The sequence below is a fragment of the Hydra vulgaris genome, chromosome 06 (assembly GCF_038396675.1).
Source record: "Hydra vulgaris chromosome 06, alternate assembly HydraT2T_AEP".
In the NCBI taxonomy this organism is placed as follows: domain Eukaryota; kingdom Metazoa; phylum Cnidaria; class Hydrozoa; order Anthoathecata; family Hydridae; genus Hydra; species Hydra vulgaris.
The window spans coordinates 50,307,152-50,322,208 of record NC_088925.1 but is presented as its reverse complement, the minus strand read 5'-3'; the positions used below and the strand labels follow the sequence as shown (position 1 = coordinate 50,322,208).

General features: G+C 29.9%; 1 protein-coding gene and 1 long non-coding RNA gene across 2 annotated transcripts; both read right to left on the bottom strand.

The window, feature by feature from the left end:
- Window positions 1-1,591: 1,591 nt before the first annotated feature.
- Window positions 1,592-2,008, bottom strand: LOC124814905 (small ribosomal subunit protein uS14). The gene has a single exon (XM_065798791.1). It carries the CDS (start codon window positions 2,006-2,008, stop codon window positions 1,592-1,594), a length of 417 nt encoding a protein of 138 aa, XP_065654863.1.
- Window positions 2,009-2,878: 870 nt separating this feature from the next.
- LOC136081945 (uncharacterized) lies at window positions 2,879-12,964 on the bottom strand. Its single transcript, XR_010639263.1, has 2 exons — window positions 12,829-12,964; window positions 2,879-3,308 (listed from the first exon to the last, which is right to left on the bottom strand). It is a non-coding gene; the product is annotated as an uncharacterized LOC136081945 (long non-coding RNA).
- Window positions 12,965-15,057: the final 2,093 nt, after the last annotated feature.

Below are 15,057 nucleotides of genomic sequence, written 5' to 3'. Positions count from 1 at the left end.
GCTTTCTTTTGAATGTGTTGTAATTCTATTCTTGAGAAAAATCAAAAAATTTGGTTCCATAAAAAAACTCCTCGATAAGAAATGCAAAATGTACCAAAATTTGTATGCGAAAAAAGTTTTTGTATACAAGTTTTGTTCTTTACGTGAGTATAAATTAAAAAATATTGATCTAATGGATTTTCAGTTTTTTCAAAGATAACGTATACCTCTTTTTAACAAAGAATTTTTGTTTGTTTTTTAGCCTCAGGGGACTTAAGAGAACGGGAAAAATCGAAAAATAGAAAAAGTTTTTGGTACACCCTATTTTTCTGTCTTCTTTTTACTGTTGAAGTATTTTTGAACGAGTTAACAAAATAAAATTAACAACTCAATATAAATAGGTCTATTTCGTAAACGAAACGGTGAATAATTTTTTATTTTTTTAGTCGATTTAAAAAAACGAATCTTGCAATATCACTGAAGTCGAAACTTAAGATATCTTATCAATTCAAAGGATATCATAGAGATATCACTTCTATTATAAACCACACTTCATGACTTGAATATAAAAACGCTTTTTGCAGCCAATCAAATCTTAAACGTTCATTTTTAATAAGTATTCTCATTAATAAACAAAGTTATTTCAAGCCAGCGTGTTAGAAAGACAAATGTAATAACTCAGCATTTAGACTTATTTACGATGGTTTAACATAAAACATTTTAACATAATTATTTTACGCATTATCGTTGGAAACAAAATTTATTTTCGAAGAATGTCGTACTTTATTTACGCCTAATATTTTAGTACTCATTAAAAAAGTTTATACGTTGTTTTGTAAAAAAAATGCAACACGGTAATCCAAAATATATTAACCTTGCATTGGAGATAACAATTTGCACTATGATTTGTTCAATTGGGCCACTTATAAGCGCATACTATTTTTCCTACTTTATTGGGTTCGTAATTCTTTTCCATTTTTCATTGTTCGTCTACCAAATTTTGCGTGCTCCGACAAGACAAGCCATTCCATCAACCAGAATAATGAAAGTACGATCAAGTTCTAACATTAGTGTTTCGAAAATTATGCAATTTAATAAGAAGCTTCGAGAGGAGATATCATTGAAAGAAATAACATCAAAATATATCAAAAATGATAAACTTATACAGCGAAGAAGAGAGTTTTCCATATAACCATTGAAACGATTATTTTAACAGCTAAAGTTTTTTTTTGCAAAATTACGCATATTAAAAGAAGGTAGAAACGCTGCCATGATTTTTATCAACATTATTTTTTATTGCAGTTTCAAATTCTTGTTTAAAATTTGGAAAAAAGATTTAGTCTTCTAAATCCTTTTTCAAAATAAAAAACTTTCTGTATAAAATTTATGTATACCAAGAAAAATTACTTATATAGCGTGTAACTTATATAATGTACTTTCGACCATTTATAAATTTTGTATCCGCGAATTTTTATTTGAATAATTCAAAATAACTATTAGAGGTTATATTTGAAAAAACTTTTTTTCCAAAATAATAATTTGGAAAACAATCAAGTTTCTTTATCCGTATCTTGCTACCACGATGACCTAATCTTGCTACCACGTAATCTTGCTACCACGATGACCTAGTGTAACCAGATATAAGACCTTTATCTGCGTAGTCTCTAAACTTTATTCTAGATATTCTGTATTTAATGACAACTCCTCGCGCTCTATCTGTTAAAGTACACCGATGTCGAATGCGAGTTATAGAACTATCGCGAGGTAAATTTGCCAGGTCTTCAGAAGCTCGCATTTTTACAGATGTAGGCAAAATATCTGACTTGGCAATGGCGCGGAGACTACTTCTTTCAAATTCGAATTCTTTAAAAAGTTCTCTTCTCTTCATGTCTCGGCGAGCCCATCTCTTCAAATAGTTTTTTTGCACGTAGTACTTTTGCAACAATGTCGTTGAACTTAAAGTCCGATTCAAAACTTCTTTGAGAATTACAGACGGTAAAAGAAGTCGTTGTGCCAACGAACTAAGCATTTTTATCTTAGTAACGCCTAAAAAAATAATATAAACAAACAGAGCAAGTTAAAATTATTCAAGGTAAAAAAGGCGGTGGCATATTTTATACAATTATGAAATTGTATTTAGACTGTAACAGTACTAAAAAATATAAGCTTTACACATGTAAAAGACTTATTTAACCCTTTCATACACTTTGTTGCACAACAATAAATTGAAAATAAATGTTTTTAAAGAACGTGCATATGAAAAAGCAATGGGTTTTGGTTTATTTAACCAAAATCGTTTTTGATTTATTTAACCAAAACCAAAATCTGATTGTCTTTGGTTTATAAAACAAAAACCATTGTGTTTTTATATGCAGTGCAATAAATCGGTGCATGAAAGAAATTTTTTGTCCAAAATAAAAATTTTTGACTAGATATTTGGATTTAATTGTGAAAACTCAAAAAACACATTTTTATAGATCAGAATCTCGTTGAAAATCTAATTTAATTTTTTCTAGTTTAAAAGTAAAAATTGTAAGTAAACAGTTGGTCTCTATGTCTCGATTGTTCGACACCTAGAGACAAACATTATTAGCTTTCGCTAAAAGTTTAGGAAATAATAAGATACAAATCTCTTTTTACTTTAACAAAAAAAATACTAAAGATAAATATCTTATCGTTAAAAATTATAGAAGATGAATTTTCTACTTTATTATAAAATATTTTTTATTAATAAAAAAAATAATTGATTAAGACAAAACAGAAATTATAGAAACCAAATTTAAAGTAAAGCACCTGTCTTTTCAATATTCTAATATAAGGAAAAACTTAGAAAAACCCACAGTAAATGTTATTAAAAATTGCAGTTATCTTAGTGTAGATTGCCTTTAAGCAACTAAAATCTTTTTACATTGTTTTTTATTTCAACAACCGTTGACTAAAAAAATACAATCAAGTAGTGAGAAAAAAACAAAATGTGCATCTAAAATTAAAAAATTTAATGTTTAACTTTAAATTACTAAGGGTTCTTTTTGTTTGTTTGTTTAAATACTCGTTTTTATATATTGTTAAATACTAAATATCTAGCAGTGTCAACATGAAAACTTTATCTATTTCATTTTAACAATAAATAAAACTTTACCAAAAAGATTACTTTCTCATTATTTTATTGACATTAAAAATATATAATTTCTAGTAAAAAAAACAAGTTTCATTCTGAAATATTTTGCTTCACCATATTTCTTTTTTCTTTCATAAGTTTCAATCTGTTTTTATCAATTCTTTTCTTCGCAACAACAATAGCTGCTCCACCAAAACCGGCTATTACAAACCTGTATATAGAAAAAATTATTTTATTTTTAACTAAAAAATTTTAAAGGAAAAATATGTACTTTGCCTGATTTGATGCAAATATTTGAAAATAAGTTTTAAAATATACTCGGTATTTTTTGAATAAATTCATATTCAATAAAGATCTCAAGGCAGATTCAAGATTCTTTGGTATTTGAGTTAAGTTACTTCTATATAAACTCCAAACCTCAGGGAAAAAAAAAATTTACTGCGAAGTTTTCAATCCTATTTTTAAAGTCTAAAATTAGATATTAAAATTTATTTTTGAAACTATATATTAAAATTTATTTTTGTTACTAATTTCAACCATATTTAGACGGGTAATGCCTGTCTTAAGGTATTTTCGTTCCAAGGCTTTCAACGTAATTTTTAAAATCAACGTAATTTTTAGCAAAACATCTTTATACGACATAAATATGAACATACAAAAGTTTGGAATTTTGAACGTACCAGGAAGTTGTTTAATTCAAATTTAAAAAAATCCTGAATCCGAGTCTGAATCTAAAAGAGAGCAGAACTTTTAAAAAAGAAATCAAACTTTCAGTGAAAAAATTCTGATATTTGCTTATTGACGGTCAATTATAAACCTATATAGATAAAACTTGAAAATAAACTACATACATATATTAAATTTAAAATTCTACATATTTTTATTTTGGCCTAACTACTGAGTATTTGTTATTAGAAATCTAAGTAAATTACATAGAAATTTGGTGTCATATTGAAAATTCTTATAAAATATTAAAATGCCGCGGATTTATTCTGGATAATTTAAAAATATTTAAGTTCAAAATTCAATACCTTACTTGTTACTTTTAATTACTCTAGGTTTAGGCTCAACTCCCCTCTTCCTGCCTTCATTTAAAAATAATAATTTAAAAAATTTAATTCTGGAAAACCCATTTTAAAAGTTATATAACTACTACCTTAAGACTGCAAAAAAGCGAAAACATTTCTTTTCACTTTGTATTTCTTTAAACTGCTGTTGTTCAAGGAAATTTTCATATTTCCATTTAAATAAAATTTTAGAATAAAATATTTTAAAATTCAATTTTGTCTAGCTTGATTTTTATATTAATATCTACTCTCGTCTTATTTTCAATTCTGTATTCAGATGGCGTTTTGTAAGTTAAAATTAATTTAGCAATTAATACTTTTATATTATCTGTACCTTTATAATTTAGTGAAGTAATATCAATTCCACTCCAAAATTATAATCAAATTTATAAACTCATATATTTAAATATTATTCCAATAAGTTTCTCTACAAAATTATTTGCATAGCAAACAAATTTGTAGAATATATATATAACTATAAAGAATCATTCGATGTAGAGTAGCAAGATTTAGATTGCATGATGTAGAGCTGCAAGATTTAGATATGGTGCTTTAGTTGAATCACAATTTTGCAAAAAATATCCATGGTGCATAAAAATTTCAACTCAACAATTTGTTCAACTTGACCAAACAACTTCTATAATAAAAAAAACAACCTTTTTGTTTAAATAATAGCAGCAACTTTACATAGTAAAGTGTTAAACGAAAAATTCGTGCATGTAGAATTGTATTAGTCTTTTGTATTTAACAATTTCTGATTTCAATAGAAAAAGAATTATAAACTACTAGTTCTTTTCTGATTTTTGAGTGCAGCATTTTTTCTAAAAAAAATACTGCTCAAATAATGCCTTTGTGACCAAATAAACTTTAATATATGTTCAGAACCGCAATGGAATTCTTAATTTTTGAATTTATTTATTAATCTTTTAAAGAAAAATGTTTCAGTAATTTGTTTAAGTAATAGCTTGCAGTTAAAGTAATATGTTGCAGTAACTTGTTTACGTAATATGTTCCTGTGATACGTTGCAGCAATTAGCTCTAATAATATACTGCAGTAATTTTATTAAATCCAGTAGTATACTGCTGTAAATTCAGAACAGATCAGAATCAGGATTAAAATGATCAACCTGCTAGTAATAATATCCAATCCAGTACCAGTCCTTCTTCCTTGTATGACTTGCTTTTCTAGGAAAACTCTAGAAAATTACAACACTAGTTTAACCCCCCCCCCCTGCCTTGTAATCTTGACTTGGTAATGACTAGAGATAATATCTCAATAAAAAGACTCATCTTGGGCAGATGTTAATTCCATCCGGCTATTGACTTGAGAAACATCCTAGGTAAAGACTTAGGGAAAGTAACAAAAAACTATAACCAGTCCTGCATCTCTTCTCTATCTCATAGTCTAACCAAGATGTAAATAGGAAGTGACCGGGGCCTCACCCAAATATGGGTTATATATATATATATATATATATATATATATATATATATATATATATATATATATATATATATATATATATATATATATATACATATATACATATATATATATATATACACACATATATATATATAAATATATATATATATATATATAAATATATATATATATATATATATATATATATATATATATATATATATATATATATATATATATATATATATAGCAGCTATTTTTAATAGTAACCATTTAATTTAACATTAAAGTCTTTTGATCAACTAAAACTTGTTTTCCAGCCAGCTGGAAAATGGATATTGCTCTAAATCAATCTTTTTACTATTATTATCAAGAGTCATTAATTAGCGAACTTCTAAAATTCCATTTTAGCCCTAACAGTATTTGTTTTTTTGACTCTTTGACACCAATTCCTCTCATTCTATTACTGACTTAATAAATGAAAGGTTATCTATAATGCGCTAGATCAGCAAGGCAAGGGCTGGTGGTGAGGAGGCAAATTGCTTTTGACATATCAAAGACTTTTGATAAAGTCGTGATAAAATATATTTTTTTAAAAGTCACCCCAGTGCTATACACCAGTTTGCAAACTTTACCAAAAAAAGAGTAAATGCAGTTTGTTTTAAAGGATTACCAGGAAAAAAATTAATAAACATTAATTAAATGTATGTTAGCCCAGAAAATTAATAATTAACATTAATTAACATAATTAAATTTAAAAAAATTAATTAACATAATTAAATGTATGTTAGTCCAGAAAATAAACTTAATTTGACTTAAAATAAAAAAGTTTGACTTGTTAATTAATGTGTTTTCATTTTTGAGGGAATACTGATAAACTTTTTTGAGGGAACACTATTAAACTATTGCTTTCATTTGTTTTATCATCCTGTTATAATGTAGTTATCCTCCTATTGCTCCTGCTCCTCCTCCACCACCACCATCATCATTATCATTGTGTAAATCACAAAACAGCATTACTGAAGGTGTTTATATATATACAGTATGCAAAATAAATAATTGTACAGTTGAAAAAAAATCGTGACAGTTCTAATTAGATCACGCTTCTTAACAATTGAGGACACTTCTGTAAAGAGAATTCCTGTTTCTATTTGGATCTGACGGTAGGATTTTCCTTAATTTTTTGAATCAACTATGAGGCTTTGTTTATGGTAAGACAAATGTTGTTTTCTTGATGCCATTTTGCTGAAATACTATATTTTATTTTATTTATTAGTTTGATTGTTCAATTAAAACTAAAATAACGACCTATTTTTTTAGTGTACAATTATTTTTTGTGCAGTCAATTTTAGGCATCTTTAGATCAATTGTGTAAAATGCAATAGGTTTGAAAAGCAATTAATTCACTAATACGCAAATAAATTCTTAAAACAATACTTGATACGATATCTAAAACATTTTTTGAAGTATTTAAACGGAAAACTCTTCTTTTTTTTTTAATGCAACCTTTAAAATTATGATTTTTTTAAAGTATGATTATTATTTTTGCATACTGTGTATACATATATATATATATATATATATATATATATATATATATATATATATATATATATATATATATATATATATATATATTCGAAATATGATATTTAACCAAATAAATTCAAAAATAGTCAGAACAAATAGAAAAACCAGTAAATCTTTTTTCTCAAAACATTTTTATTAAAAAAAGAGAAGGTTTTAAATAGTTTTCTCTCAGTAACATAGCACCATTTTGATAAAACCAGTGCAATCTTTTAATTTGCGAATTGTCTATACTAACTCACTCAATACTACTGTTCAAATGAAAAAAAAAATATTCATGCATTGTCCCTACTAACTCACTCAATACTACTGTTCAAATAAAAAAAAAATATTCATGCATTGTCCTTACTAACTCACTCAATACTACTGTTCGATGAGAATTTGTCACAGCCTTCAGATGCTGAACTTGAAGCTGGTCCATCCATTCTAAAAGCTCCAAAGACACAGACAGCGAAAGGTACTGTGGATAGTGACTCTTCAAGTTGCTGCTACTCTTGATAGAACAAACATTTCTGACAGAAAGGCTGCCTATATATTTTCTGCGATAGCATCTACAGGACTGCTAAAGCAAGATGTGAAAGAAGTTATTATTAGTGCCCTAAACTCCAAGATAGCATGGCGGCTTTAATGGCACAAGCAATCACACAAACATTGGGGCTTGCGAGACAGGATCAAGGGTCTCTGCTTTGATACAACTTCTTCATATACTGGAACAAAAGGTGGTTCTTGTATTCGTTTGAAAGCAGAGCTTAGTCAATGGTTAATCAATTTGGCCTGTCATAACCACGTCTCAGAAATTATTCTTGTAAAGGTTTTCAGTGTTCATGACGTCTCAAGGTCTCCTAACATGGAGTTGTTTGGCCACTTGAAAGATTTTTGGCCCCTTATTGACCAGAACACATTTTGTATAACAGTTGAAGATAACACTTTAGCAAGTATGATTGCTCCTTTGAAGGATTATGTCATCAAGTTTGCACAGTCTTAGCTGAATAAATTGCAACCTCGTGACGACTACTGTGAATTGCTTAAACTTTTGATTATTTTCTTGGGTGGCACGCCTGAACATGGAATACGGTATCGGTACCCTGGTGCTATTAACAGGGCTCGTTGGATGGCGAGGGCCATTTATTCTATAAAGATGTGGCTATTTTGCAAGCAAAATGAGCTATACACCCAGGCGCCAGCTGTAGAAAGTCTCGAGGTCTTTCCTATGATCAGAAAATATGGCATCACCTGCAAGAAGTCTGTTCATCACTAAAGTATATCTGAAATACTGGTTTGAAAGTCTAGCTGCAAACTGTGCTCCACGAAAAGACCTTGCACTGCTGTGTGCTTTATCTAAATACCCAAATACTGAAATTGCCAAAGCTGCCACTACATCCTTTGAGTGCCACCTCTGGTATCTCTCTGAAACTCTTGTTACCTTTGGCTTCTTTGATGATGCTGTCACTATAAAGGAAAAGCGCTCAATGGTAAAGGCACTCCAAAAAGTTGAAGGCTCAGATGAGCCTCTAAAACCAATTCAGCCACTTCAGCATCCGACTACTAAGAAACTTCACAACTTTGTTACAAAGAACACTATTTTTTCACAATTCTTGGCATACCCCATGGAATTCTTGCAGGTCAATCTCACTGAGTGGGAATCTCAACCAGAGTATCAAGAAAGCAAATGTCTTGTGCAATCTCTCAAAGTCGTCAATGACTTGGCTGAACATAGGGTTGCGTTGATTCAAGAATTTAACTCGAGTTTGACACGCAATGAAGAACAGAAGCAATATCTACTTCAAGTCGTCGAGGACCATAGAAAAAAATTTTCGGCAACAACTAAGTCCTCAGCAGTTGATGCCAAATTAGAGTTGATGGTTCATAAACGATAGGACTCAGATGACTATTGAATCGTTATTTTAATGATATAGATTTTTACTATGAACAAAGTTTCAGATAATAATTTATCTACAACTGTCATAGGTGTGTTCTGCAGGTACTTTTACTCACGATCATAGGTTTTGACAAGTTAAAAACTTTGAAAGCGCTGAGCAAGTCCTAAATATTGTTATTTTCTGCCAAATTTTTTTTTTACAGCTTCCCTATAACTAGCATCATGTAATGGAGGGTTGGAGAACACTATCCTGATGTGACTGACGCCTGCAGTTGAGTGGCTTCATTCTTGTTTATTTAAAAATGTAGTACAAATTTTTTAGATAATTTAGATAAGGGGTTAAATAAAAAGTTTGTGAAAACTAAATTTTTGAGTTAAAAATTAGTTTTCACAAACTGCCTGTTATCTAAATTAATTCCGCCATTTAAAGGTTTAAAACTTTTTAACTGTTTAAACTTTTAAGATGTGGTTGAGTTTGAGTCCTAAATTGAAGTTTTGTTTTGCCTACATATCTCTTTCAGCATTCGCATTCAATTAAGTAAGTTCTGGGTTGACTATTAAGTGGGAAAACGTTAAAACAATTAAAATGAAAACAAAAAAATTTGATCGAAAAGTGCATGAAGCTCTTGAAATACAGAGGTACCAATGTTCACCTTTAAATAGCGGAACTAATTTAGATAACAGGCAGTCTGTGAAAACTAAATTTTGGACTCCGTTTTTTACATTTTCACATAAACAAGAAAGAAGCCACTCAACTGTTATATATATATATTTATAACTTTTTAATAATATATAAAATTTATGATTATATAAATGGTTATGGGAAAAATGAAAATAGACAAAATATTTCAACAATGTTAAAATAAATCCAAATATTATTAAATGTTTAAATATTTTGACCGTGAAATGTTCTCATATGATAGGTTTTAGAAAATTGCAGTTAGTTGGATGCACATGTAGTCCATCTATGGACAAATTAATTTTATTCATTTTTCAATTTTGGAAACATTTTACAGTGTGGCAAGTAATTTAGTAAAATTATTTGTTTTCCCAAACCTTGTATTTCGCAGCTCTACATAACAACCATGCAAAAAAATTTTCTTTAAGATTTAAATAAAAACTAAAAAACTTAAATAAACTTACAAGTTTTATCTTTTACAAGAAAGTTCAAAAAGTAGTAATAATTAAATTCCATATAAAAAATTCTCTGCAATGTAAATATGCATTTACAGAGTTGTTTTACAACATATTAAAAAAATATCAAGCTAACAATATCAGGATCTGTTTGGTCATTACTTGAAAGAAAAGCTTAATACTTTAAATACCAATGATCTTCGTTTGTTTTTAAGACATTTTAAATCATTATTTTACTTTTTACTTTTAGCTGACACAGTTCTGAGCATGTGTCTTTCATGAGCATGTGTCTTTCATGAGCATGTGTCTTTTATGAGCATGTGTCTTTCATGAGCATGTGTCTTTCGTGAGCATGTGTCTTTCATGAGTATGTGTCTTTCATGAGCATGTGTCTTTAAAGAATACATAATACTATGTTGGCATTTAAAATATCAGTTTGTTCTCTAGAAAAAGGCTTTGTTTGTCAGGGTTTGGGAGCTTTATTATTGAACAAGGGTTTTTAATAACAATGTGTGTGCGTGTACTTGTGTGAAACTTATAATCTAATCCTCATCTAAGCTTTGGAGTATAAAAATAAAATTAAATATTAATAGTTGCAAAAGTAGTGACTTTATATTATGTACATTTTGTGAATTTAATACAACAACTTTTGTAAAGAAAGTTGTTTGGATATGTAGGTGCTATCTAAATACTTATAAAACAGAGATGTTACATATGTACATGTATATATAAGAAAAATCATAAAGAATAACTTTATGACAGCTCCATACTTAATATATATTAATTTATAATTATTTATTTATATAATAATGTTTGAATATACAAAAAATTTATTATTTATTTTACCTAGTAGTACTAATTGAAGTGCGAAATTTTAATTCAGTAAAAAAATTTAAGAGAACATGTTTTTAATGCAAGAACAAATGTAATATATACATATTATATGCATGTTATGTTTTAGTTAAAATGCTAAAGTACACATTAATAAAGAGAGTCCTCAAAATAACCCCCTTTTGCCCGTATGCACGCCTCCAGTCTTGGACGCCATTCCTCGATTGATTTACGCACAATATCCATGGATAAAGCATCCCATTCTCTGAGAAGTGATCGCTTGAGGGCATCAACGGAAGTGTGAGGTTTGCAGCACACCTTCGCCTCCAGTTTAGACCAGATTGCATAATCCAATGGATTAAGATCTGGTGATGCTGACGGCCAGGCATCCGTAGAGATAAAATCGGGCACATTGGCTGTCAACCACCTCTGTGTTGTCTTCGCTTTGTGCGAAGGGGCACTGTCTTGTTGGAATGACCATTGTTCCCCATTGAACAACGAGTCATTTAAAGGTTTTACCACCTGCTCTAAAATGTCCTCCTGATAATTTTTTGCTTTTGTTTTTACTCCCAACTCACAAAAATGCAGTGGGGTTTTGCCCATTGCACTAACCCCCGCCCAAACCATAACTTGTTCAGGATGGTGGCGTCTGGTGACATATCCAACATGGTGAGGTAATTCTGCACGACTTTTCGCGTAGACGCGATCATTTTGTCGATTAAATTTGGCCTTTGGTGAAATATTTTTCGTCTGTGAATAAAATTCTGTTAGAAGCAGCGGGCCCATATCGAGCAAGAAGTTGAGCACATTTCTCACGTCTTCCTTTGATGTTGGCGGCTGTAAGATAGTGACATGTTTTAATTTTTAATGCCCGTACCTTAAGGTCTTCTTTCAAGGCTCTGTTAATGGTCATACGACTCACATTCATTTGAAGGGCAAGTTTTTTTTGATTCCGTCTTGGATTGCGACGAATTCGAGCTTTAAGCGCTGCAAGCATTTTGGGGGTACGTGCAGTGCGTTGCCTGCCACCACCATAACGTTTTTTGACAGAACCACTATCATTATATCGCTTAATAGTACGATAGACAAAATCCTTTGATATTCCTTTATGCTGCAGCATTTTGAAAATCTGATATGGTTTTCTCTTCCCGTCTAATAATGCTATAACTGCACACCCTTTTCCTTCCATACTATCCATTATGAAAAAATCTACAAATAAACACACAAATAAATTAATAAATTCCAGGAATCTATTCAAACAATACAAATAAATGCGGGAACTATATAAAAAGCACATGCCTGTTAACATGACAAGTTTAAACAAACTTCGCACTTCAATTGGTATTACAGGGTATATACAATTATTTGCATAAACATACACTAATTAACAGTTAGCATTAATCTATTAACAGTTTTTTAACAGTATACTTAACCTTGTCATTAGAAGTATTCAAAACTGTTTTAAAATATTATAAACATTAAAACATTTGAAGTCCTAAATGCTTGAAATTCAGTTTAAGTGTTATAATATTTTAATATAAAATAATAAACATAACTATTTTGATATTTAGATAAAAAAATTGTTTTAAATGGCTTAAATACTTTAATATTTTAAGTGAAAAGTTCAGGAAAAAAAACAACAACAACCATTAAAACAGTATTTATTTGAATTATTATTTTAAAAGAATTTTATAAAACACTTAAGCAAATTTAATTTAATCTTAATTTTGAAACAAAAATTAATAAATCCAATAAAAAAATATAAACTTTAAAATAAATATTTTTAGTTAAAACAAAAAAATATTACCATCCGACAAGAACACCACTAATATTCCTGGATGCCATTGCAGATTTAAAGAGGTTTAAAAAGAAAACACCATGACAACCAGAAAGTTTTATTTCCTTCTAAATAAAACTACTAAAGTACAAAATGTGTCAACAATCAGATAACTGGGTAAATATGTTTGACATGCCTATACTGAACAGCAAACATTCTGTTTAAAAAATTTTATTCTAACCAATTTGATACTTTATTAAAATATCAAATGAAATGAAAAACAAAAAGCCAACCTTCTTAACACCTATGTATAAACATGCAACAAAAAATTATAAAAAATAATTCAATCGAATTATTTTCATATTCAAAATTTATAGCTTTTACTTATAAATTTTTGCTACTTCAACACTATGATTGTATTCAGATAACCAAGTGACCCACCAAGTCAGGTCAGTATGGGAGTGATGAACCTAAGAATAGATTGTAGATTGAGTCATGAAATGAAAATCTAAAAAGATCAACATTCAGAAGATGACTAAATTTAAGTTAGGAAATAATAAATATGATATGGGAGGAGAGAAAGGGAGAGGAGAAAGAGAGAGGGAGGAAACAAAATAAATGCTGTTGGCATATATAAATGACTATATGATAGCATATATAAAAGCACACCTACATTTGTAAGCTAGGATAATGGACAAAACTAAAAGAAACATGAAAGAATAAAAATTGCAACAGAAAAAGCAGAAAAGAAACACTAACACAATATGAACCTTGAATAGTATGATTTACTTGCTTAAAGTTAATAAAGGGTGATTTTTTTGCTGGTATCTTTTTAGCAACACTGGTTTTGACAGATCACGTGTGCATCGTGTCTTATGTCATTATCAAACTTGTTCAGTTTGGTCTATAATTTAACCATGAATTGACTTACAAACGAACAACGCTCGGAAATTATTGAATTTTACTATCAGGCTCAGTAAAGAGAGTGCATCACGCACTTATTCCATTTTATGGGCTGTTTGGTCAGCCTGCTGAGGGAGCTATTCGGAAGCTTGTGACTAAATTTCGAACCCAGTATACATTAATGGACATTAAACCACCAACACACATACATAGAGCGAGGACAGAAGAAAATATTGCAGTTGTATCCGCCAGTGTTAGTGATGATCGTGAAATGTCGATTCACCGCCATTTGCAGCAATTGGGCCTCTGTTACTCCACTACGTGAAAAATTTTGCGAAAGGATTTGAGTGTAAAACCTTATAAGATACAGCTGGTGCAAGAATTGAAGCCACACAACCTCCCACAATGTTTAACATTTTGCGAATGGGCACTGGCAAAGTTGGAGGAAGATCCACATTTTTATCGAGAAATTGTGTTCAGCAATGAAGCTCATTTCTGACTGAATGGATACGTTAACAAGAAAAATTGCCGCATCTGGAATGAAAACCAGCCAGAAGCATTGCAAGAGCTACCAATGTATCCCGAAAAAAGCACTGTTTGGTGTGGATTATGGGCCGGTGGCATCATCGGGCCATACTTCTTCAAAGACGACAATGACCAGAACGTTAATGTGAATGGCGAGCGCTACCGTGCAATGATTGCAAACGTTTTTTTGCCCAAAATGAAAGAGCTGAACTTGGCTGACATGTGGTTTCAACAAGGCGGTGCCACATGCCACACAGCACACGAAACAATGGCCCACTTGTGAAGCAAGTTTGGTGAACAGTTTATCTCATGCTTGGAGTCCTTCAATTGGATTTCGCCCAAATCGTGTAATTAAACGCCTTTGGACTATTTTTGCGGAGCCATGTTAAGACTAATGTCTACAGGGATAAACCAGCAACGATTGACGCACTGGAAGCCAAAGCTGAAGCATTTATTTGTGAGATATCGGATGATATGTTGGAGAGAGTGTGCCAAAAACGGACCTTACGCATGGGCCATCTAAAGCGGAGCCGCGGCTAACATTTACATGAAATAATCTTTAAACATTAAATTATATCGACCATTCTATCAACTCAAATAAAGATTTCATCAATTTTTTCAAATTTTGTGTTTTTTTTTTAAATCAAATCCTATACCTCTTAAAAAATTACCTTATTTATTAAACCCTTTATTATATAGTATAGTGCTGGTCATATTATATGCACTAAATATGTTAGTATGAAATTAACAATAAGACACAATACCTGTGCATTAGTAAAATATATGTGACTAAATACAATATCTATTTTAAAGAGGTAATACGATTATAAT

Coding starts and splice junctions, on each gene's coding strand:
- LOC124814905 (XM_065798791.1), bottom strand. CDS start 2,008: ATGCTTAGTTCGTTGGCACAACGACTTCTTTTACCGTCTGTAATTCTC.